Source organism: Choristoneura fumiferana, chromosome 6, assembly GCF_025370935.1.
Source record: "Choristoneura fumiferana chromosome 6, NRCan_CFum_1, whole genome shotgun sequence".
Classification (NCBI taxonomy): domain Eukaryota; kingdom Metazoa; phylum Arthropoda; class Insecta; order Lepidoptera; family Tortricidae; genus Choristoneura; species Choristoneura fumiferana.
Window position 1 is genome coordinate 3,972,747 of NC_133477.1, and position 26,873 is coordinate 3,999,619.

General features: G+C 37.2%; 1 protein-coding gene across 1 annotated transcript in view; it reads right to left on the reverse strand.

The window, feature by feature from the left end:
• LOC141428853 (guanylate cyclase 32E-like) overlaps nt 1-26,873 on the reverse strand; it is a 239,106-nt gene that overhangs the window by 57,920 nt on the left and 154,313 nt on the right. Inside the window, exons 10-12 of the mRNA XM_074088889.1 lie at nt 14,868-15,020; nt 5,467-5,604; nt 942-1,205 (exon numbers count right to left, since the gene is read on the reverse strand). Of these exons, the coding sequence (XP_073944990.1) occupies nt 942-1,205; nt 5,467-5,604; nt 14,868-15,020 (555 nt within the window). The remainder of the gene's footprint in view (nt 1-941; nt 1,206-5,466; nt 5,605-14,867; nt 15,021-26,873) is intronic.

Below are 26,873 nucleotides of genomic sequence, written 5' to 3' on the forward strand. Positions count from 1 at the left end.
TTCAATGGTGTGTGTGAAGTTCCCAATCCGCATTGGGCCTGCGTGGGAACTACGGCCCAATCCCTCTCATTCTAAGAAGAGGCCATTATTTAAAAACTATGTATTACTACTCTTTAACTATTTACCCCCTTTTTCCTTTAGGGGTATTTTGTAACATTCTGTATCAATTCTTATAGTTTTTTTCTATTCCTGTACTTTTATTTGACAGTTAAATGTCCACAAACACGAATACAATGATATACTAATAAGTCCGGGAAAAAGTCTATGACTCTATGGCTCATAAAAGCACACTTATGGATTGCTTTGAAATTCATAATAATACAGTTCAATGACCTTCCTTTGTCAGTTAATTTTTTAAATTCAGGATTCCTAACCTCTATTTTGAATAAATACAGTATTACCAACATTATATTGAAATTATTTCACAACATTTTTATTACAAACCAATAATCGTTCAACAATAAAACAAAGTAAACAAATAATATTATATTTTACTAGGAACCTATTATTTAGTCCTAAATTAAGCATTTTTCATTAAGTGTTGTTTCTCATAAAAGTATTAAAAGTGATCGCGCCACTGGCAAGTTAGCCTGAATAAAAAAAACTAAGCATAAACGAAATATCAAATTACAAATGTATATCGTTACCTACGCCAACTCGCGTTTTAAGACCTTTATATACTTATACAGCAGTTGCGTAAAATACTATACCTAAAACAATTTGCAAAATAAACTAATTTTGGACAAGTGTCCAACTTTGGAGTTCAAATAGCTATCGAGGAAAACTTCAGTAATTGCATTTTCCTGCTCTTAATCCGCTAGAATACTTAATATCATGAACAAAAACATTATTTCTATTTCATTCACATAATTTACTTACCTTGCTAACAGACTATTGTATAAGAAAAATTGGCAAAAAAACGACATGATTGAATTTTTTACCTTGTCACCGTCATTGAACGCCGGTATGAACGTGAGATCCTTCGCTTCAATGCGCCAGAGCACGCTCGCGAGCTTCTGTTCGTATCGGTAGTGCCTCAGCAGCAGCGCCGCTGCCAACAAGGCGGCGGCAGCGACCGCAGCGACCGCCGACAAAACCCCGGGGTCGTGGGGCAGCGAGCATTTGACCCCGTCGAAGCCGCAGGGGGGCTCGGCAGCCGGAGGTTCACCGTTAAGCCATGCTATGTTGCTGCTGCCCACCAGTTCCTGTTTAAATTAGATATCGGTTACACGTTTATTCTAGCATCAGCTCAGTACTAGTACAGTAGTAGTAGTAGTAGTAGTAGTAGTAGTAGTAGTAGTAGTAGTAGTAGTAGTAGTAGTAGTAGTAGTAGTAGTAGTAGTAGTAGTAGTAGTAGTAGTCGAGTACTGCCTTTTTGCAACGTAACGTTTGGCAACCTGTTTCATTTCGCAAACTATAAAACTGTAAATATTTCAGGATTTATTTCAGGGCCATCGTGTAGAACCCTTTAGGTTAGGTTAGGTTAGTTTTATAAAAATCCTGAAATATTTACAGTTTCAGAAATATTAAACAGTTGGGAAATGAAAAGTTGCGAAATGAAACAGGTTGCCAAACGTTATTCGCCGGAACATTAGTAAACCAGTAGTAGTAGTAGTAGTAGTAGTGGTGGTAGTAATAGTGGTAGTAGTAGTAATGCCCCAATGACCTTCAATCTGAATTCCTTAGTTTTCTGTTTTTTGTAGCTTATTATATTAACAACAACGGCTTTAAGCAATATATAGTATCCCATATTTACTTCAAAGTTCATTGTCTTCGAGATATTTGGCATCAAAGAAAACCTCGACACGTTTTTAGAGACGTCAAAGACGAACCCAAATAATGTAGATTTCGTATATGTTAGATCTTTCACGTTAATAGAGATACGAAAACAAGCTTAAACATAGATGCACAGAAAAACCAGAAAAAGAGACCAGCGCTGGGAATAGACCCAGGTCCTCAGCATTCCGCGCTGCGTGCTATACCCCTACACCACCACTGGACAGGAGTACAGACACAAATTTCTCCTATGCACCACATATCTCAGCTTGTTTGTTTCTTATTCAGTCACTTCAGGACTCAGGACTTCAGGGGGTCAGGAGACGTAGGAGTTGAATAAAAAAAAAAAACTTAAACAGCGACACTAGCGACATCTACGTTTTAGCCCTCATCGAGAAACTTTCAACACCATCGATATTTTTTAAATTATGATTTATCACATGATGAGTTTTTAAAGTGACAAGTTTGTTAAAAGTATATTTTATCAAATGTTCATTTGTAATATGAGCAGTTTGTGATATAAAGTGGTTGCGAAATGAATAGTTTGCGAAACGTTGTTTTTGAAATGATCATTTGTTAAACGTTGTTTGCCAAATGTTAGTAAACCCTGCCCCCATATTTAAACGCCACTTTCTTATAGATTTTCCTGCAAGAAGTAAAGGACTACATTCTGTATTTTTTTTTTCAACAATTTTGTTCTAGTAATTTCAGAAACAAAGGAGAGGGAATGTCCAATTTTGAAATCTGTCACATTTCCAAAAAATATCTTTAATATAGTAGATAATTTGTGAGGCAAAGGAAGTCTCTTTGCAAGCACGCATGCACTAGGAAACTTAATCACGTAACTGGTCTAAGTACCTGGGTGATACCTTTGTATTACTATTTTTTTTCCTCAACTACATATTGCTGGGCATAACCAATTTCTTTAATAGTCTAACATAAAACAAATACGTGCTAGGTTAGTCTAGTACAAGTAAAAGTAATTTAATAAATAAATCACATGCCATATATTGCTCTTTTATGTGAAAACGGTAATCCGAAACCATAATGATAAAGAAAGCTTCTGCCGTTGTTGTCCACTCAAAGCCAAGGGTTCATAATCTTCCGGATTCTGTTATGGGTCCTTTGCCTATTATATCAAAAACATAATTCTATGCGGTTCAACGGGCAAGCAATATTATTGTGAAAAATCTCGTATCAGGGCAAGAGCCCTTGACGCCCTAATAATAGTACGGTAAGTGTAAACGGATTGTGTTGTTTTGACTGTGAATTATTAGTGTGATGGATTAAAGATCTTGACACATGCAAATTCTGGTACATATATTCAATTACGTCGCGTAATTACTCGCATATGGCCGGTTTTTTAATTAAAAAAAAACATTTTAGATAAAAAACCTGAGGGATATTATTTGTACAAATTTGTTGGTAGGTATCTAGGAAGATCCAGTGTTAGCAGAGCCCCTCCTAAGCAAAATGTACGCAGTATGGAGTCATTTTATATGGTCATTAACAAAGACATAATAATTTAAGATTTTCAGATTTTTTTATTGGTCGTGATATAAGAGCCACCTTCATACCAAATTTCAAGTTTCTAGGGCAACCGGCAGTGGCCCTATAGTATTTTCGGCTACGGCAATTTATATAATAGAAACGGATTTTTTAATGGCTACCTATCTTTTTATTGCACTGACTTACTATAGAATTATATAATTTTTTTTTTTCAATAGGTTGACGACCGGATGGCCAAGTGGTTAGAGAACCTGACTATGAAGCTTGAGGTTCCGGATTCGATTCCCGGCCGGGACAGATATTTGTATGAATAATACGAATGTTTGTTCTCAGGTCTTGGATGTTCAATATGTATTTAAGTATGTATTTATCTATATAAGTATGTTTATCGGTTGCCTAGTATCCATAGTACAAGTTTTGCTTAGTTTGGGACTAGGTCAATTGATGTGAAGTGTCCCATGATATTTATTTATTTTCTTTAACCCTAATTAACATTAAATGTTTTGGAGCACTAAGACTTTAATGATATTTTTTTAAATAATACTTTCGATGTCCATCGGGCGCAAAATTTAGAATGTTTGCATAAAATATTCATTCTACATAAAAAAGCACTTTATCCGCTGGCAGGAGTAAGAAAATATTTTTTTCGGACAATGTTAAACCCAGCTTTAATCCTCATCTTCAAATTGTTTGACTCGCAAAATGTGAATATCATGCAACAATAATTAATTTAGTTACATCGGCACGTAATTTGTCCTTATCGCCACCGCATACAGGTATTTTGTAATAAGGAAGCTGAATGTAATGTTAGTGATAAAATGGTCAATTCGCGCGTACGAAACATCATACTAGACTATAAAATAATAGTATTTTATGCAACTGTATCGTAATAGGGGTCCTTAAAACACGAGTGTGGGTTCACGTAGGGTCATAACAGGGTCACATGAGTGTTTTAAGGCCTAATTACGTACAGTTGCATACAATATTTTATCTTTTTTTTTATTCAACTGGATGGCAAACGAGCAAGGACAATCTATATCCATATATTAAATCCTCTATTATGTGTTCAAGAACCATTGAGAATAACCTGCATTAACGAGAACTAGGTAGGTATGTCTGCCCCACGAGCTGCGCCCGCTGCGCGCGCGACGACGTGCTGCTGCACGTGGTCGCGGCGATACAGATTTCTGTATCGTAATGACCATTATCATTATCACTATCGCATAATTGAGGATATAATAAACCCTCCATTATGCGTTCAAAAACCATAGATAATGACAAGCTCTTCAGACATTGGATTCTATTAAGAACACGGCTGCATCGTAATGGTCATTATTACGATACAGAAATCTATTTCATACATCAGTACAGTACCAGTGCGGTGGCGGGCCGCGCACAAGCAGGCGCAGGTCGTCGGGCGCGCATCGGGCGCAAGTCGTGGGGCAGACAATAGTTCTCGTTGCAAAGCAGGTCACTCAATGGTTCGCGGAACAAGGTGATAGAGGATTTAATATATGGAAATGGGTGTAGATAAAATATTGTATACAACTGTACCTACGTAATTAGGATATTACTGTACGTAAATAGGATAGGACCCTATTACGATACAGTTGCATAAATTACAAGGTGTGTTTTGCAAACTTATGTTTGATGTAAAAAAACATAGGTGGGTGAATTTTATTTCTTTGAATATTATTTACGGTTGTGTGATTTGAGTAAGGGTGGAAGTTCTGTGTAGGGTCGCAGTTATAACCGTACCTAACCTAATCTACTTTCCTGTTAGCAATTCCTGTTTCGGGCAAACAAGGTTATGCCAGATGGGTACCCTCTTTCACCGCATATTATTGAGTAAATTAAGTTAGGTACAAATTTTTTTATATACTCGTATGATAGGGGGCAAAACCAGCAGGCGGGTTACCTGATGGAAAGCAATCACTGCCACCCAAGGACATCCATAACTTTGAGAGATGAGTTGGCTCATTGTATGAAGATCCCCAAGTGGTACCGGTCCGAAAATACTGGTGTGAGCAAGCTGATTCCTAATTTTCACCGTGCGTGTAGTAGACTGTCAGCTATTGAGGTGATGAGGGTGAAAGACGGTTAAGAGTAGTGGGATGGAGAAACTTAGCAGCATCTATTAGTTTGCCCCGGTCTACAAAGAAACGTGCAATTCTCACGAACCGGCAGCTTGTCCGAAGAGTTGGCATAACGGAAGGTGGCAACGGGGCGGGCGCTCCAACCGCCAGGAGCTGAGGGGTCCTCCACCAGCCCGATCACCGTGAAGTTGCCTTCGGCGTCACCCGCGCTGTCCATGTGTACCTGAACATAGATTTTGAGAGATTTGATAAAAAATATAAATCAATAGATAATAAGTGCCAGTCTGTCTGTTACCTCTTCACGCTTAAACCGCTGAACTAAGATGAAATTCCATTAATAATTATATCCCACTAATATATTTCCCACTAATATATATCCCGCTAATATTACACCCCACTAATATTATATCCTATGAGTACTAATATTATATCCTACGAGTACTAATTATACCCCACTAATATTATATCCCCTAATATTATATCCCGCTAATATTATATTCCACTAATATCATATACCACTAATATTATGTCTCGCTAATATATATCCCCTAGGCCCTTTGTACCACTGGGGTACCATAGGACAACAACAACAACAATATATATCCCACTAATAGTATCCCACTAATATATATCACGCTAATATTACATTCCACTAATATATATATTCCACTAAATTCATATACCACTAAAATTATGTCTCGCTAATTTTATATCCCACTAATAATTATATACCACCAATATATATCCCACTAATATTATCCCGCTAATATTATAAATGCGAAAGTATGCAAGTCCGTCTGTTCGTTTGTTACCTCATCACGTCCAAACTACTGAACTGATTTATATGTAATTCGGTATACTGATATTTTGAGTCCCGGGAAAGGACATAGGGTAGTTTTTATCCCGGAAAATTGCATGGTTCCCGCGGGATAGGGATAAACGAATTCCATGCGGACGGAGTCGCTGGCAACAGCTAGTAAAAACTATAAATCAATAGATAATGTGTGCCGGAAATCTGTCTGTACCTCTTTACGCTTAAACCGCTGATTAAGATGTTGTGAGGCTCTGGAATGGAAATAGGATAGTTTATCTAGAGAGAAAATCTAATTCTAATCAAATTCTGCGCAGACGGAGTCAAAGGCAATAGCTTTTGTAATAATAACGAATGTTATTATGTTATTAGCAATAGAATAATACGGTACGAACTATACAATTTTCCTGGATAAGAGTCCATCCCAAACCATACCAAAATTCCATTGGTTGTGTACTTTAAGCGTAAAAGTTTAAGAAGCAAGCAAATTTTAATGAACATACCCGTTTTTGCATTGGCATAAGGTAGTATTATTCAGGAATGACAACTACATTTCACGAACAAAGATCATTAGACAGAGCGAGGGTCAATTTTTTAAATTCAATCCGTGACATACCATTTAATAAAAATGAAAATCTGTGTAATCAATTATGTCGATTTATAAGCAAGTGATTTTTGTAGTAGGTACAGGGACCAAAGACCTTAACCTTGTCTAACACACAAGCATTGTATTGTAGCTTTCACTACCCAATTTATTTTTTAAACTCACTTTTTGTCTGTCCCTAACTGAATGCTCCTCTCATTCACTCAAAGGTTGACTGGTAGAGATCCCTTAAAGGGATAAGTTCGCCTTTGTACATATATTTCAATGTTTAAAGAAATAAAGAAAGAAAGAAAAACATTTATTCGTGACATTTTTACAAATAAAAGAAAAACAAAAAAGGAAATAACATTTTGTTGTATCACGAAAAATTTATTAACCAATTGTATTTGTCACTTATTTTGTACAATAAAAGATTTTAATAAATACATACTTCAATTTCTTGTCAATTACGTTACTATAGTCAATAAAGAGATAATCAATGCGATCAAGCACGTCAGTGAAAGAGATAATGAGAAAGAACGTCAGTGCGTTAGACAATGTTATGATTGTGACTAAGATCTAACTCAGATTGAATTGCCTCATCTCCAAATGTTTGTTGTAATTGTCTTTGAACAGCTTCAAGAAACTTGAAGCCTCAAGCAACAGCTAAATGGCACGAGGTATTACCGAAAATGTTTCAAGATGAGTTAATTTGCCCCGCGTCGACAGTTATTATATTCTAGGCTTCTATTAAGTACATCGGTGCCGGTGTTACTTAGTAACGCAAGATAATTAAAGGGTGCGGCTCGAAAGAGATAACAATATAATTTAGTACCTAACTATAATCTATCTACCTTTATATACCTTTAAATTAGCAATTCTTGTATATTATTTAAATTAGCAATTCCTTTAAATTAGCAATTCTTGTATATTACTTATATATTCTTGTATATATATATCGTGGATTACAATAATCAAGGCTTATAGGATTGTCAATTGACTATTACCTACAACATCGAACGTGACGTAACTACCTACCGGTTGCGGTGCACGTGGATGGGCTCGTTGGCCGGAAGGTCATTCTACTTCGGACTAGGAACGACAACACCTGGCTAATAATTATGTCAGTTCGTCTGTCGATTAGCTCTGGATAAACTCCGATTGGTTTTGTAATTTAATTATTATCGGCTGGTGAAATAAAACTACTGTGCTCCAAAAGAAGTTATTATTGAAGCTCTCACTCAAGCACCTACATACATCATGAACGCATCCTGACAGCGAGACGGAGGTACTCTCATTCCATCCCTCATCATTATCTCATCTCCCCTCTCCGCTCTCGTCCGCATATATATATTTCGGGAATCTCGGAAACGGCTCCAAAGATTTTGATGAAATTTTGTATGTAGAGGTTTTCGGGGACGAAAAATCGATCTAGCTTGGTCTTATCTCTTGAAAACGCTTGTTATCGAGTTTTAGCCCGAGCAAAGCTCAGTCGCCCAGGTACTGATTGACATAATTTGCTTTGCTCAAGATGTAAATTATACAAGATTATTAAGTCATAAATATGATATAATGACATGTATTCGGGTAGATTAGATTAAGATTACTTTGTAAAACAATCGAGTAAATCAAATTAAGTATATCAAATGTAGTATTATACATATACTTACAGTAATTTTACAGTTATATCAAATCTATCAGTGCCTCTAGTGTGGCGTTTTCACAATTCATTCGTTTACTATTCGAAGACGTAAATCGAGCGTTCGATCGTCGATACGTAGCCGCCACATGTCCACGGTGCGGCGTCGTCACCCGTTTTCGTTACGATACGCGGACGAAATAGTTTACGTAGCAAACCTACACTCACAAAAGTTGTTGCGCAAACTTTCCACTAGAGGCGCTGTCCGTGTTTCCATACAAATTGAGATTTTAACGCGAACGCGATCGAGACGTACTTTGTGAACGGGGAAATACACTAAGCGTACAGAGGCGGTCTGATCTGGACATGAAACGTGGCGCCCTCAAGGCTAAGCCACCCACAGCCATCTTTTACCACTACGTTGACGGTGTCCTTACGTGCTGCCACTGTTTGCGCACGTTTTCCAACAAAATTGGCTATTGCAGTCATATACATGAACGGGCGAACAACCTTAGCCCTCTCGTCCAATAGTTTTAGTAGTCGCTGTAGCCGAAATCCGACAGGAGAGATATAATATGATATCAAATCAAACAAACTCAAACTTAGGTACAAAATTTATTGACATAAAAAACACTACATCACAACAAAAATAACATCTATCATTACATAATATATTAATTATTATCTCATTACGTACCAAGTAAAATAAAGTTCAACCCCTAGAGCCCCGCTATTTTTAATAATTTCGCGCTTTGTTGATCAATGATGGCATATTATGCATTGATACTCCAGCGAAATGTTTTTTATTTGTGCGTCGGTATAAGGCTTCATGGCGGAATATATCAGACACACACCCATAAAGCTTGCCACTCTTAGAAACAGCCTTTCATTTGTTAAAAAGGAAAGGCCCAACCTACCTCATTTTCGACAACCCTGAAGAATAATTTGCTGTAAAACCTTTGAAATAAACGAGGGTTCAATCCACAGAACAATAAAAAAGAGTAGAAGTGATAAGGGGGCGTGCCGCGCCTCAGTTCGCCGCTTGCGCTTGTGCGTGACACTTGTGTGAATGCCATTATTAAATAAAAAAAATGAAATTCTTAACAAAATGCCTTATATCAAATATATTGACCCGGATAACTCACGTCCTAAATCGAGTTTAGCTTTAATATGAGTGAGTCTCACGGTAGTTTCAGTTAGTAACGTTAGTTTCTTATTGCGCTGTTTTAGAGTGCAAAAACTATAGCCGCACCAAAAACGTTAACGCTATGGTTGTGTTTCCTATCATCGGCTAGTCTTATTTTATTTTATTTTCAATAATTTGTAATTCTCTGTTTCTCGTAAGACATGTTATGTGTTATACCAAACAGAAACAAACTTAATCTTAAAGCGATAAAGTTGATTTTGCCCCACCAGAATGTTCGCTACTCGATCGTACTTGACCTCTCCAAAGTAGTGCGCGGATGATGTCGATAAAGTTATCGATATTTGGTTTATGTTATCGATTATAAATAATATATCGATTGAACTCTAATTCAATATTTTTGAAGCGTTTGAAAGTGAAATAATGGCCTGATGTGTGGGAATATATTATGTTATTATTATATTATACAGTGTGTAGCCAGGGCAGTCAGGCTTTTTTTAAAGGACGTTAAAGTAACGTATTTATGTAACTAAACCATGACATTAATTTAATTACCTAATAAACTAAAATGCCATTTTCAAAAATGTCATTTTCGTGACAAGCTTCATTGCTGACTGTACTTTTCTTTGTACAGTTTCTCAATTACTCGGCAAAACAAATCAAACGAGTCCAAATAAGATAGGATTGAGTCGAGTTGTTCCTACGGGCACTGTCGATCTCCATCATTAGATCAGTACCATGGTACTGCAATATTGTATTGTCACCTGACTTACATATTGTAATAAATATAAAAATAAATGTAAAATTTCACCTCAATCGGTTGAGGATATCTGCTTCAAAATTAAGTTGCAAGATCCTGCCCGAACAAACATAGTTACATACGAGTACACTACAAGTTAAATAAAGCCTTGTAAAAATAAATTATGAGAAATCGAGGAATCGCCTTTGCAAAACATACGAATATTTTTTGAAACAATGAAAATATTCGAAAAGAAATGCAATCAACTAACTTAAAATGAAAAAATACTTTTGGGGTGTCTGAGGTTTCATTTACGAGTAAGTATTTAATTAACATTTTGTAGATACGAAGGTCACCGTACCAAACTATTTAATAGCATACATACATGGGTGTATTATTAAATTTAATGACACGTCGAAATCTTTGAAGTGCCCAAATAATAAACTAATGATTAAACCCCAACGATTAATGGAGGGCATTAATCTTTAATTAAACGCTTCGACATTCCACCACAACCAAAAGTTTCAAGTCTTTTGACATTGCAAAAAAATAATTTTAGGGTTTCATTAGGTATAATAAATGGAGGATGGAGCGTCTATGTTAGGTATTACAGAAATATAATTAATTCGCATTTTTTTTTATTCAACGCGTGGTACCTAAACGACGTCGGTAGTCGGTACCCTAGGTGTTGAAGCAAACACTATTTACCAAACAAACTTTGAAACTATTAGCCTCGAACTGACTTTCGGTAAATGTAAACTATTCATACTTGTTTGCGCCCGCGCAAGCTACGTCATCAGGCGACAGCGGGGGTGAAGGCTGCCCCGCGCCGCCGGCATCGAGCACCGTACATGAACATTCGCCGCTAACAGCCAGACCGACCACACGCGTGTTTTAATAATTTTGTACTTTATTCTCATTATAAGCTTCCAAAAAACTCATCGTTTTAATTATCTTTATGTACGCTCGTACAATACTTAAATAAATAACGAATTACCCTGGAGGTCTAAAATATTTGGAATATTATATTATAAAATAATTATATCCAAAAGCTTGCTTCATTTCCTGTGTGCCCCAGTCTTTGATGAACCTATTCCAAGCTTTATCTTAAAAAAAAATATTAACCATTTCTATGAATTTTCAGGTCGCCTTCTTCAAATAAATTCCAGTTCGATTAAGTTATATTTAATTTACGGTATTGTCTTTTCGTCACTAAATTCACTTACGCCATGAGATGTTTAGGTGATAAACCACTCCATATCAATTTATTTATCTCTCAATGCGACCTTCCCCTTCGCCATTTTGATGGGAATTGAGGCTGACTGAAGTAGAACGTCTCCCTGAAAGTAAGGATGCCGTGGCGAAATACAAAGCCTGGCCCTATACTACGAAGTGCAATATTCCAACTTCGTATCTTGTCGTCCCGCTCACGCTAATATTATTTAATACGAGAGTGAGAAGGACGGCACGATAAGCACTTCGATTTTTGAATTTCGTAGCCCCCTGTAATTGCGACGCAAACTAAAAGTTTGGGAACGAGTGCTCTTACAAATTAGTATTGACGGGCTGATTGCGTGGGTTCAATGAGTACCTATGAGCTGTCGTTGGCATAGGCAAGGTCAATCAACTTAGCCCCTGGTAACACGGTCTTGGTAGTAAAGGAAGAGTTTTGTTTTTTTACGGCTATTTGTGGTGAAATTTAATGATTGACGGTGTCAAGTTCTGAAAGTTAGAGACGATACCGGGTTAAAGGTGGTTGTCCACCGGCGAGGCGAGACGAGATGAGGCGAGACGAGAATTGAAATTTGTATGTCACGGTGGAAAATCACCATTAAATGCCCTTATTTAATAATTCAAGCTAGGTTGTGAATGAGTTTAATTTACGGGACTTATCGTATAGATAATTACGATAAGTAAATTAATATTATAATAATACTAGCTGTTGCCCGCGACTCCGTCCGGGTAGAAGTATGAAAAATAGTTTACGTCCTATGAGAGCTACCGAATATACACAAAAAATTACATAAAAATCGGACGAGCCGATTCTGAGGAGTTTGATCACAACATTGTGACACGAGAATTTAATATACTTATTAGATTTTATTTCATAAATTAAGTAAGTAAAGTATTTTATAAGTTAAGTATACTATCGCACATGAGTTCCAAAAAACTTAGACGTGCAAGCTCGTGTTGGAACAACGGTCCTCAGCTTAAAAGTAACCATGTCAAACCACTATACTTCATTTAATTTAGAATAAGAAACCACAACAACATTATATTGCGGCTCGTGAACTGTAATCTCTTTACAATTTGTACTAGAGTAACAATTGACGACACGCAAATAAAGTGGCATTAAAACAATTTTATTTTGCGGCTCCCAGACTATTGTACTGTACTATTTGCTTGGTAACAAATAGTTGACCAGGCGCAATATAATGTTATTGTGGTTTCTAATTCTAAATTAAATGAAGTATAAACTACGATGACTCGTTTAAACTAAACCCAGATTTTTAATCCCACGGAAAAAATGTAAACAAAGTTTTGTCATTGTCAAAGTGACTTTTCAGGGGATTTCAAGGTAATGGGCCCGCTAGAAATATTACACAAAGTTCTGTTGTTACCATATTTTTTTCTATTTTTCGATTAAAGAGCCGTTTTTATGGGAGACAACTTATTAGTCGTCTTTTGACCGAAAAGTACTTGGACCGGAGTCCATCCTTTCGAAAAACAACGGAAAACGTAACAATGAGTAACTTAACTACAGTAAAAATATAACAACAATTTCGACAGTAAAAAAAAATAACAGAACAAGAGTCAATGGAAAACGATTACGAATTCAGTCTCGAATGTTAAGGCATTGAGTGACGTCTCGCGTCGAGCGGCCCACAGCTTAAGGCACTTGTCCCACCGCCGACGATGAGCGAGAAGCGAGCAGAGCGAGTAACTAGAAACGAGTGAGCGAGCAGTGAAAAGCGATTGTTCGAGCACGACGGGCGATTACTCGCTCTACTCGCTCGAGCCGGGCGGCCCCCAAGCTAACAGCGCTGAGCGAGTATCGCTGAGCTAGTTTTATAGCTCAGCGAGTCTTATAGCTCTTGTCGCTGCGACAAATGATGTAAGAGCGAGTTCTCGCCGACAGTGTGAACCGCCAGCGATCAACTATTAATATATGTGTCTCTTTTACTCACACAGGATCTTATATCTTTTGTTCGTTTCTTGAGCGAGAAAATAGTCGATAGCCAATCGTTTCCTCGCCGGCGGTGAGACAACTGCCTAAAATAAAAACCCGGGCGTAATACCAGGACAAGAAATAAATTATGCATACGAAAACAGAACTCTCTTTGTAAATTAATATATCAAAGTGTAAATGCCAAAGTAAAGCTGTTCATCAGTAAATTAAAATATTTAAATCAAAAATCTTCCTATATTATCTTAAATTCTGACCAAGAGTGAGACAAGAAAGCGAAAAGGCGATATACGCCGAGCCCTGAATTAAACTGGGATGAAAGTAACTTATGTTTATGTAAATCTGAACCCTCGACTTTTATATCCATTACCTTAACCGAGTAAATCCCGGGACATAAGAATGGTAGATGGAAAGATTAGGCTGCGTTACGACTTTTTTTCTAGTAATTGTTAAATTACATTTTTTTACAGTTTCTTGTAACAAACAGTTGTTTGATTTTTATAACTGCTACGCTTTATTTTATGACTACGATCGCTGGTAAATTTTACACTGAATGGTATTTTCGCAAGCTTTTATTTAGTTTCACCTGTCCCGTTGTCTGTCTGTCTGTAATCAAATCTTGTAAGTTAAATTTGACCAACTTTCAGTTGTCAGATTGACTTGAAATTTAGAATAATTATATATCGCGTGACAATACAATAATGTAGTCGTGACATCCTGTTAGTCTAGCCAGAATCGTCTCCGCAGGACGGAACTCTTCAACAATTAATAGCATCGACTTGAAATTTGGTGTGCAAATGTAGTTTGGGTGACAATGCAAGTACAGTCAGCAAAAGAGCTTGTATTAAAAATTAAAAAAATATATGGTTAGGTTATTCATTTATTTAGCTTGTATTGTGTCTCACTGCTGGGCGAAAACCTTCTCTTTTTTTCTTCCGCTCGTAATTGTAGAGACTTTTGGCCAACTCTTGCCAGGCTAACCAGAAACGGTCCAAACTCCAAACTGTCCCGCCATCTCCTCCTACTTAGGTCTGCCTATCACATGGAACCCAATCGGTGATAACTTTTTACTATGTACATAAAGTTGTTTGGACTTTATTTATTTATTTTTTTATTCAACTGGATGGCAAACGAGCAAATGGGTCTCCTGATGGTAAGAGATTACCACCGCTTATAAACATCTGCAACACCAGGGTTAATGCAGATGCGTTGCCAACCTAGAGGCCTAAGATGGGATACCTCAAGTGTCACTAACTTCACCGGCTGTCTAACTCTCCACGCCGAAACACAACACTGCGAGCACTGCTGCTTCACGGCAAGCAAGCAAGATGGTGGTAGCAATCCGGGCGGACCTTGCACTGGAAATAGAATAGTAACACTTACATCAAATCCTTGGACTGATCTGTAGGTGGTAGGACGCAGCAGCCGTATCAACGATGCGCCGTCGGTGGCCGGCAGCCCCGCCCGCATGGCCGCCGTGGCCGCCCTGGCCCACAGTATCACTGCATCGTAAAGATGCGCCGCTTCTATCGGTACCTAACAACAAAGTATTAAATTAGTAAACACCTCCCTTTGGGTTAAAGGGCAGAGAAAGAAAGAAATTAATACATTTCTTTAACAAAATGTTAGTTTTAAAAAAAAAACCTTGTCGACTTTTTAGCATGGCTTCTAAATAGCTAATAAGCATTTGAGGTGTAGTGGCGATCATCCTTAATTTACTCTACCATGGGTAGTTTCTCGCTAACTCCCGCTTGACTGTTTTTGGGCCCCATATTTTGGCACTGACTTAAACAAAATTCGAACGAAAATAACGCATACAACGAGATTTTGTGGAAGCAGTGAGCAACGAAATATCTCCCATCATCATTGTGTTAAATATAACATTGTATAGTATAAGTGTTATAGTAAAAACATATCGAAAATACAAACTGAGACATGGATGCACAGAAAAAAAAATAAAAAAAAATAATCATAAAAACATATCGTTAAATCATATATACCATCTCGTGACTAAAGTACTTCCGTACTTAGTACACTACATTTTAAATGATAACAAAACAGATAACTGACGTCTAAAATATTGAATAGATAATAGTAAAAGTGTTATAGTAAAAACCAGGGATGTTACGGAGATCCGATACCGTTTCCGTTAATTCGGAATTTCCGTTTGATACTAAACATCCGTTTTGGTTCCGGTTCCGTTACTTTTGAAACGGAAGTTATATCGGAATCGGATGTCAATGCTTACCGCGGCGACTGGACATGAGACCCGTACCTACATAAAAAAAAACAGGAGGCTAATTATGTAACGTTTCTGATACTCGCGATCACGATCTAATGACAGTTTTTGTATGTGAAAACTATCATTTGATTGTGATCGCGAGTGTCAGAATTGTTACGCAATAGACCCTCAGGTTTAGTAGACCTACCCTTAACATCTCGTCCATCTATCACACAAACTCTAATTCTGGTTCCGGTTCCATTTTCGGTTCCGATCCCGTTTCTGGTTCCGATAAACTAAATTGAAAACATCTGGTTCCGTTTTCGGTTCCGATAAAACATATCGTTAAATCATATACCATCTCGTGACTAAACTTTGACTAAAGTACGGAAGTAAACTAGCTACATTTTAAATGATAACAAAACGGATAACTCACGTCTAAAATAGAGTTTAGCTCGACATGTTTCGAGCTAATCCGTAACCCTTCTTCTGCACGTTACTACTTGGCACGCTAAAAAAGTTCACTAAATCTTAGTCCTTCTCAAAAACTCAAATAACAAAGATACTCCGCTAAATATTATATCACAAGCGATGTTACTGCAAGACTATAAGACTGACCAAAATATTTCGTGCGGTAGCGCTTACAGAAAAAGTAAATTTAAATTGACACGCACAAAGTTTTAGTTTCAGTACACGTGGCACTAAATCTAATCGGATCGTTGGACACGCCACGTGTCAAAATTTTGGTCCAACATGAACCCCACTATAAGCGATGTTAATTAAAGTTGGAACAATACAACTGACAAACTATTCGCGGTAGTTGGATGTATTGGTACCTACGTATGTTTATGCATTGTTTGCAATTGGTGTGTAAATTTAATCCTTTCGCACGTGTGACTTTGTTAATGATTGTTATAAGTACGTCTATGGTTATATTACAGCTCTTAATGTAAGTAGTTTTGGTGATTTCGCACAATGTATTGCCGACTACAGGGCACAGGTCTCTTCTCGGAATAAGAGGCCCCTTGGGCTTCAATGCAGGCCCAATGCGGATTGGGAACTTCCCACAAACCATTGAATTACTTGGCTGGTGCGTGCCGGTTTCTTCACGATGTTTTCCTTCACCGTAAAGCTCATGGATAGTGGGAAGATGAGCGGTCAAAATGCTTAAATATCCATCCTTAGGCTGCGCTTCCACCAAAGATGTGCGAGGATGTGTTCATTTACCTCGCCTCGCTCCGCTCAGCTGTTTCCACTAGAGATATGTGCTGTGCGAGGTTGTTTTCATTTACCTCGCCTCGCTCCGCTCAGCTGTTTCCACTAGAGATATATGCTGTGCGAGGTTGTGTTAATTTACCTGGCCTCGCTCCGCTCAGCTGCTTCCACTAGAGATATGTGCTGTGCGAGGATGTGTTCATTTACCTTGCCTCGCTCCGCTCAGCTGCTTCCACTAGAGATATGTGCTGTGCGAGGATGTGTTCATTTGCCTCGCCTCGCTCCGCTCAGCTGTTTCCACTAGAGATACTTATGTGCTGTGCGAGGATGTGTTCATTTACCTCGCCTCGCTCCGCTCAGCTGTTTCCACTAGAGATATGTGCTGTGCGAGGATGTGTTCATTTACCTCGCCTCGCTCCGCTCAGCTGTTTCGACTAGAGATATGTGCTGTGCGAGGATGTGTTCATTGGTTCTGCCTCCTCCGCTCACCTGTTTCCCTAGAGATGTGCTGTGCGAGGATTGTTAATTTACCTAACCTTATGTTTCATTTTGATAATGAGGAACGCTTTGTTTCGCCTAAAGATATGTGCTTAAGGATAGAAATTAACCCACATGTATAAACATTTCGTTAACGTTTGATTGATATAATTTTTGTCTAACATACATTTAGCATATTTTCATTTTGCCTAATGTTTGACTAACCTAATTATATTTAACATAATGTAGCATAATTTGACCTAATTGTTAATTTACATAATGAGTTATTTTATAAAAAGCATTATTATAAATAATTTCTGTTTCGCCTAATTCTTCGATAACTCTAACTGTTCATTTCTACCTAAACTCCTTTCGCTTCGCTGTCGTCGTACCTACCCTGAATGTATATGTTTTTCTAACATACCAATAACACATTATTAGCATATTATGGATTAATTTATTTTAATTTTAACCTACCTAATTGACCTTATTTTATAATAAACATTGAGGTACTAAAATTAGGCATAACGTTAGTAAGCAAAACAAATATTATGATAATTCAATATTAGACAATCTAATGTTAGTTAAAACGTTATTCGACTATATGATGATTAGTTAAAATAAGAATCGACAAAGTGAATTTTCGATAAAATAATATTCGCCAAAACAAGTTATGCAAATGATCATTTAGTAAAAATGAAAATTCGACAAAATTAAAATTATGAATACTGAAATTATACAAATTGACTTTAGACAAACTATTCAAGTAAAAGTTGTTAGACAAAGTGAAATTAGGCAAAACATTTTTAGACAAGTCAAGGGAATACCCCTTGCAACACATCCTTGCACATCTCTGGTGGAAACGGAGCCTTATACAATTATAAGAGGTTACTTGAATATTTATGTATTCAAAAATAAAAGTCAAAAAGTCAAAATATCTTTATTCAATTAGGCTATAACAAGCACTTAAATTATGAATGTCAAAAAAAATCTACCACTATTGTATTTTTAGCAAAGGTTTACTTTATACGAGGGCTGCACTGAAAGTTTCGGGAATCCAAAACTTACAAACTTAATTTTGGCACATATTGTACCATTTTATAATCTCTAAAGTTTCAGTATTTTAACACACTGGCCACATAGAAAAAAAGTAACGGTTCGGTTTCAATTGTTTTTTGAAGTCGTCAAGTTGCTGATGAAAATGGAATTGTCCCGTGAAAACTTAAGAGCTATGATTTATTACGACTTTAAAAGTGAATTAACATAAAAGCAATGTGGAGACCGGATGATTGCTGTTTTTAATAATGAAGCACCTTCAAAGACTACAATATACAGCTGGTATTCAGATTTTAAGCGCGACCATATATCACTCACGGACGACGTGCGTAAAGGTCGACCTAAATCGGCCGTCACTCAAGAAAACATCGATGCTGTGCGTCAAATGATAAAAGAAGACCCGGCATGTGACATACCGGGAAATTCAAGAGTTACGGGCAGAATTGGGCGTGCGAAAGTTGTTTTCCCGCTGGATCCCTCATTTATTATCTGACGAGCAAAAAGCGACTCGTGTCAATTAGTGCCGCAAAACTTTGAATAAATTCAACGCAGGAGGCTCAAATGCAGCTTTTAGTGTCGTATCGGGTGACGAGTCGTGGATATATGAATATGAGCCTGAATCTAAAAACCAGTCTCGAGTATGGGTCTACGAAGATGAGCTCAAGACGACAAAAGTTATTCGCTCTCTCAGCACGGCCAAGAAGATGGTGGCCACGTTTGTCTCCAAATCAGGTCATGCAGGTACTATTCCTCTCGAAGATCGTAGAACGGTCAATGCCGATAGGTACACAACTATTTGTTTGCCAAGTATCTTTGATGAACTCCGAAAAATTAACCCTAATCGCCGCATCATCCTTCACCACGACAATGCCAGCTCCTATACCGCTCGGAAAACAATTGAGTATCTGAACGGTGAAAACGTCGAACTCCTGGACCATCCTCCATACAACCCCGACTTAAGCCCCAATGACTTTTTCACATTCCCCAAAATCAAGGATAAGTTGCGTGGTCAGCGGTTTCAGACGCCGGAAGAAGCAGTGGAGGCCTTTAAAAGGGCCATTTTATCGACCCCTACTTCAGCGTCCAATAAGTGCTTTAACTGGTTTGAACGCATGGAAAAGTGCATAAAATATAAGGGCGAATACTTTGAGAAACAATAAAAATATTTTTTTCCAATTTAACTGCATATTTTTATCTATTCCCGAAACTTTCAGTGTGACCCTCGTATAGTGTTAAGAAAGGTGTCATGGCGGATATCTGGCCTCAGTACATAAAGGTACCGACATATTGAAAATTCAATATAATTATTAGAATTATGTAGATTTTGGTTAGTACAAAGATTTTAAGGGAATTAGCAGTGCTTGCTCTTAATTTTGATGAGTAAGAAAAACAGATACAAATCTAGGGAATAAAACATTATCTATTCACAACATCTGTTTGTAGTTTAGTGAACAGCCGATTGGGATTTTACAACTGAATATAAATCCGTTTTTCCTTTGAAGGAGTATCGGTTAATGACCTGTTGACACATGAAACACCTAAGTGTTTGATAGTATCTAGGAGAAAAACAAAATAAATGTGACACTCACTCTCAGGTCGACGGCACCGAGCGACATTCTCATTAAATTTTTCGTAAGCGCTGTCTATTTGTCATCCTATATCGTTGTTGAGATACCGGTACAACTTTATAGCCGTAATAGTGCTGCTGCTGCCACTTAGGTATATGAAGATAAAAAAATGTACAGTTAAGGGCATAAAATATAATGGACGTTACCAAGACGTCAAAATATTATTATACACCTTTATGATACTAACCATATAAGATCGATGCATAGATATATTTTACGCTAGGTACGGCCGCTGTATAGATATTTATGCCCTCGACTGTACCTACTATTAATTGTTAGTTCTTTTTGCCTTTTATTTGTACTACTGTATTTGTACCTAATTAGATATGATTTAAATTCATCTAAGTATCTAATATTGTACCTACTGATCTTCGCGGCGTAAATTATGAAATAAACCACTTTATAAAAAAATGAACAAAAAGTAAAATTAAACACGCAGCGCGGCCAAGGGCCATGACAGGACTCTCGTTATTCTTTTGTTTCCTTTCCGCGCTGCTTGCTTTCTAATTTTATTACTTAGTGGCCAATTGTTAGGGCCGCCACATATACTGCTCAAAAGAAAATAAGGGCCACGTGAATTTTATGGGTGAAACAAAAATACTAACAAATATAATTCTTTATAACATTCCTTGTCTAAAATGGTTTTATTAAATACAACATAACACGTAAACGTTTTTGAACATAAATAAGTAGGGCAGCGTTTGACCACAATCACGCCTGGTGGTAAGCGAAGATGTGGGCTTAGATAGATACTTTAAAAAATACAACATATCATTAATAATAATAATAATTAATAAATACTTTATTGTTCAAAGACATGTATAATTACAATATGAATTCCTGGAGGACTGTGTTAGTTTTCACTGTGTTACAGTCTCCAGTAGATACCATTATCATGAACATAGATTCATTGTTAAGAACAAACAGACTATCAATTTGGAAAAAAAAAGAAGACCATTAGGACAAAATAACCATCACCACCACTTGTACGTACATCATATTGTGTGCGTGCGCGTGTGTGTGCGTGTGCGTGTGTGTGTGTGTGTGTGTGTGTGTGTGTGTGTGTGTGTGTGTGTATGTGTACGTGCGTGTGTGTGCGTGCGTGTGTGTGTGTGTGTGCTAAATTCAGGGCGCAGAAAGGCTCCTAGATAGGAGGTTTTCAGTCTCGTCATAATCCATCTTACTTAACCATATCCATACAGTCTTTTTAAAGCCATGATTAGAGAATGACTTAATAGCCGTTATTTAATTATGTATGTACTTTAGTTTTAGATAAAAAGCTTAGATAAAAAAATATTACTAGGTACCTACTTATGCTAAATCAACTTAGGCTAATTTTGCAGGGAATCAGCATAGTCCTCGCGGGATAGGGATAAAAGAATTCTTCGCAGATGAAGTCGCGGGCAACAGCTAGGTAGTGAATAATTATTTTTTACTTTTTAGTTGTCTTTTTTGGCGACGTTTTTGTTCGGACGACCAGATTGTAGCGTACTGGGAACACAGAAGCTGGCAGAGTATTCTACTCCTTAGCTGTTCGGATAACCTCACCTAACCTAAAAGTAAATGTGTGACTTACTGAGGCTGTATCGAAGAGACTGTGATAATTTGGCACGCAGAATGGAGGCGCTGCCGAATGTTCGCGTACCATCTGACACAGCTCTCTGTGAACAAAAAATAAATTGAAATAAAAAATACAAAAAGATTCCAAAAAACCAATCTTAAAAAATAAATTGGCAATTAAATGATTACAAACTTTTATTAAATTTGCTGTGAAAGTAGGGTTAAAATTTAGGAAGTTGAATTTTACCTCTTCCAGTGATTGGATTGCTTTTAAATTTTATCAAATTGTCAGCAATTTCCTTGGGTAAAAAACATTTTGCAGATAATTGTGGAAATTCCCAATTAGGCGAGGAAGTAGAGTGGAAATTTTAAGATATGTTGACCAGTTAAGCCCATTATACTTTGGATTCGACCACGCCTCCATCAAGAACCATACAAAAAATACAATCCCATACATAGCTACAACGTCAAAACTTGGATAGTTTGTATTGCACATCACTAATGTTAGTTAGCCACCAAACTGTCCGCTTGATAACGGGTTATCACACGAATGTGATTTGAAAAATTACACCCGCTGTTTATCTTACAAACAAAGTTTTAAATATTTAACTTGCCTTGTTTGGTGTTGTTGGTATTTTCCGGTCAAATCTCACAAATTAATTTTGATTTACTTCCAGTGGTCGAATAGACTCAAAAGTAACCAACCAACCAAAAAAAAAATTAACCGAAGTATACATAATGTAATATGGATGATAAATATGAAATCGCAAGTACAACCAGCAAAGAAAGCTTTTAAAAATGTATTTTTAACAGAATCTTATTAAGATTAGATCATACCGTGATAACCCGTTATCAAGCGGACAGTTTGGTGGCTATACCCGGCTAAACTAAATTTCTATACGGCCATTACGCAACATTATTTTGCATGACACAAATTGTGCATAAGGGGCTTTGTGAACCCTCGATATGAATGGAGCCAGCAGGGCTACTACGAAACTCTAAACTCGAGTTCGTGTCGTGAGGTCCCTCTGACACTTATACTATTTAATACGAAAGCGAGAGGGACGGTACGATACGAACTTCGAGTTACGAGTTTCGTAGTAGCCCTGCAGAGCAGCTGAGCCCCGAACACGCCAGCGGCATAATGATGACATGTTCGCAATTAGCATCAAGGTCGTCCTAACTTTACATAGCGACACGTCCTTCGTGCTCATCTGGGTCACTCGTAGTTACAAAAGGAAATGCCCGAAAACGGTATGCTCTAAAATGAACCCATGTTTTGAAATTACATTATTCAAAAATACTATCCGAAAGTGGTAACCAATCATAATTTGATTGCTTAGTAGCGACCTCTCTTGTCTGGGTGAGCGGTTAGTTCCGAAAGTGTGTTACGCCTCTCGATGTGAGCGAAACATAGATGTCGCTAGTGCTGCTGCTTAAGTAGGGTAGTAGAAATAAGCAACCTGAGATATGGGTGCATACAAGAAATTCGTGTCTGTACTTCAGTCCAGTGGTAGTGTAGGGGTATGGCACGCAGCACGGAATGCTCTTATTCTGGTTTTTCTGTGTATCCATGTCTCAGTTTGTATTTTCTATATGGTTTTACGGGATGACCGTAAAAGTAACAAATTTGGAGTTGAAATAAAAAATACAAAAAGACTCCAAATAAAAAATCGTAATTTTTTGTTGAATTTGAAAGCTGAAATTTTTAAGCAATTAAGTTTTTCTGCGATAAGTACTTTTAACTTTTAAGTGGTAATTTCAATAAGATTCTGTTAAAAAAAGATTTTTAAAAGCTTTTTTTGCTGGCTGCACTTCTTGCATTAACATATTTATGATCCATCTACATTATGTATGCTTTGGTAACATTTTTTTGGTTGGTTGGTTACCCACTTTTGAGTCTATTCGACCACTGGAAGTGAATCAAAATTAATTTGTGAGATTTGACCGGAAAAAATACCAACAACAACATCAAACAAGGCAAGTTTAATAAAACTTTGTTTGTAAATAAGTAAACAGCGGCCGTGTTATTTTTTAAATCACATTCGTGTAAATACCTCGCTCGTAAACATGGGCGCCGGCAGGATTATTTTCAGAAGGGTGCATTGCACCTTGCATCTGCATATAGGGAGGTGCTTTATGTTTAATTCAGTATCTTAGTCTAAGTAGTTCTATTTATTTTCTTATACGCCAGGGGGGGTGGAAGTGCCAGCTACTTGCACCCCCATCCCGGCGCCCATAGTCGTTAATTGTCTTTATTATCCACTCACAAATGAAATGACGCACGTTGTTCCGACCCTTGTTGGGAAACCGATTGCTCACGTAACCTCAATTGGTTTCAGTAAAACTCACACCAAACTTACTTCGAGGAAGCTTTTCGATTAAAATTTTCTTCAACTTTTGGATCCACGTCACTCAATAAAATGAAAGTTGAGGGACGTTACGACACTACGCACCGCGATAATATAGATACAGTCGAGGAAACTGAATAACGTACCAGGGTGGAACCTTTTCATAACCAATTTCGCTATGATTTCTTTGGCAGATGTATTGGATGTCAAAATGACATTAGTGGCATTAAGGTTCCACCTTGGTACGTGATTCAGCATCCTTGACTGTACTTTGAGTTAGTAACGGTTTAAAATTTATAATCCTATAATATATTATAGAGTATGTAACTACTAGACTACAGTGTTTACAAATCCGTAGTCTAGATCTCGCTCTCGACTAATCTATATCTATACTAATATTATAAAGAGGAAAGATTTGATTTTTTTTTGTATTTTTGGATGCTTGTTACGAATTAACTCAAAAACTACTATCGATCTTTCACTATTAGAATGCTAAATTATTTCAAAGTGACATTAAGCTATATTTATTACCAGGAAAAATTAGGGTTCCGTACTAAGTACTACAATAATGTAACTCAAAGTGTAAAAAACTTTGCTATACCATAATAATATGTCCAATTAATGTAGTTTTGTCACTATAACTACTTATTTACATTTTAAAAATTGACAGTAATGCCGACGAAAATCAGACCATGTTTTCCAAACCTTTGTATTAACCCTTATCCAATTACTTAAATAATTTCATATTCAAGACGGTTTCAATGCCTGTAGATTAATTTTAGAATTATTCAAATCGGGCATTCCATTCAAAAGATATTACGAATTTAAAAATATCAATTTAACCAAAAAATTATTTACGTTGACGCGCCCCGCTTTGCGCGGGTCGGATGTAGTTTTTGGGGAATGGAGCTGAAAAATGTATGTTAAGTGCCCTTGATTATAGTTCTGTGCCCAAAGGGTAGTGAAAAAGGGACCCAATTACTAAGACTCCGCTGTCCGTCTGTCTGTCTGTCACTAGGCTGTATCTCATGAACCGTGATAGCTACAGTTGAAATTTTCACACATGATGTATTTCTATTCTCGCTATAACAGCAAATACTAAAACCCACCATCCACCATCTTGCTCGCTAATCCTGCCGTGAAGCAGCAGTGCTTGCACTGTTGTGTTTCGGCGTGGAGAGTAAGACAGCCGGTGAAATAACTGGCACTTGAGGTATCCCATCTTAGGCCTCTAGGTTGGCAACGCATCTGCAATACCCCTGGTGTTGCAGATGTTTATGGGCGGTGGTGATCTCTTACCATCAGGAGACCCACTTGCTCGTTTGCCATCCAGTCAAATAAAAAAAAAAAAAAATAGAACTAAATAAATATTTAAGGGGGGGGCTCCCGTATAACGACCGTGTTTTTATGCCGTTTTTTGCTAATGTCTAATGTTGTATAGGTAAGGAACTCTTCGTGCGGGAGTCCGGCTCGCACTTGGCCGTTTTATTTTTATTTTGCCCGTGTGAAGCCGGGGCGGGTTGCTAGTTAACAATAAAGACACTAGGCATGAACAAATTTCAAACCACATCAAGAAATGTCATTAGACAAAAAGATCTGGTATGTGGGAGTTAGTTCCAGAAGTCAAACAGCAGAAGTATTATTTTACAATTTTTATTACTTCAATAGTATTAACATCAGCGTTACACCTTATTTTACGTCTGCACTGTTTAGCTGCCCATCCAGTAATGACCTTTTCTCCGATTCTCCCTCCCAACCACCACTCGGTAGTCGTTAAAATGGCGCGTTATGGTTTTAGTCAAACAACTGCTATACTCATGACTTCCGAGAGATAGTTGAGTGGTTTATACTATTAATTGACGTAATATTATATCATATCATGTTTAACAATATATATCAATATTTTATAATAAGTTTCAGATATTAACCCTTTAAGTAATTATTGATCAAACACACAATAATGGCTATAAAAACAAATACAGATGGCGCTCTGCGCTTACAATCAAGACAACTACTGTATTTATGATTTTCAATAAATATTTAAGTGACAAACTTAGATTATATTAAATTATATATATTTATGTTATTTTACAATAAATCTTAGGACGTATTATATAAAAATAAATAATAAGCTAACAGCTCGGCCACCCTGTTTTAGCGAGTCCCATCGCTATATAGAAGGAGAACGTATAATTTCTAGAAATAGTTTAATTATAGGTATACATAACGTTATATACATATAGCGCTCGACATAAAGTAACAATAATATTAGGAACGGAGGTCAACAAATGATTGACAAGATCTTCATAAGTGTCACGAATGTCACGATAAAGCCACATCGTTTCTATAATACAGGTAAAGAATTAGCTATCCTTATAACATATAAGCCTATATAGTCCTGAATTTAACCCATTGATTAAATAAGTAGCAAATTACTCTTCGCGATCAGTACCAGAGCTTTCGTTATCAATATCACTATTGAGGTCTCTATCAAAATTAAGCCAGGGTTGGATTTTATCCAAAGCTACTACATTTTCATAGCGGCGGCCCTGTTTTCGGGTTAAGGGAGTATCCTCTATAAGAAACCGATCGTTGGGGAGTATCTTTTTTATGCGATAAGGACCTTGGTACTTGTTAACTAGTTTTTGTGACTTACCGTCATGTGGGACTTGTCTCTCTACTCGTACCAAGTCGCCCTCCTTGTAAGTTTTACCTGGTTTGTGAGCTTTGTTAAATCTTAATGTATCTTTCTCTTGTTGCTTATCTATCTTTTCCTTTGCCTGTTCCCTAGCATCATTTAACTCATCCGAACTCACAACATTCAAAGTATCACTTATGATGGAATTTAGTATACCTTGTGAATTGCTTGTGATATTAAATC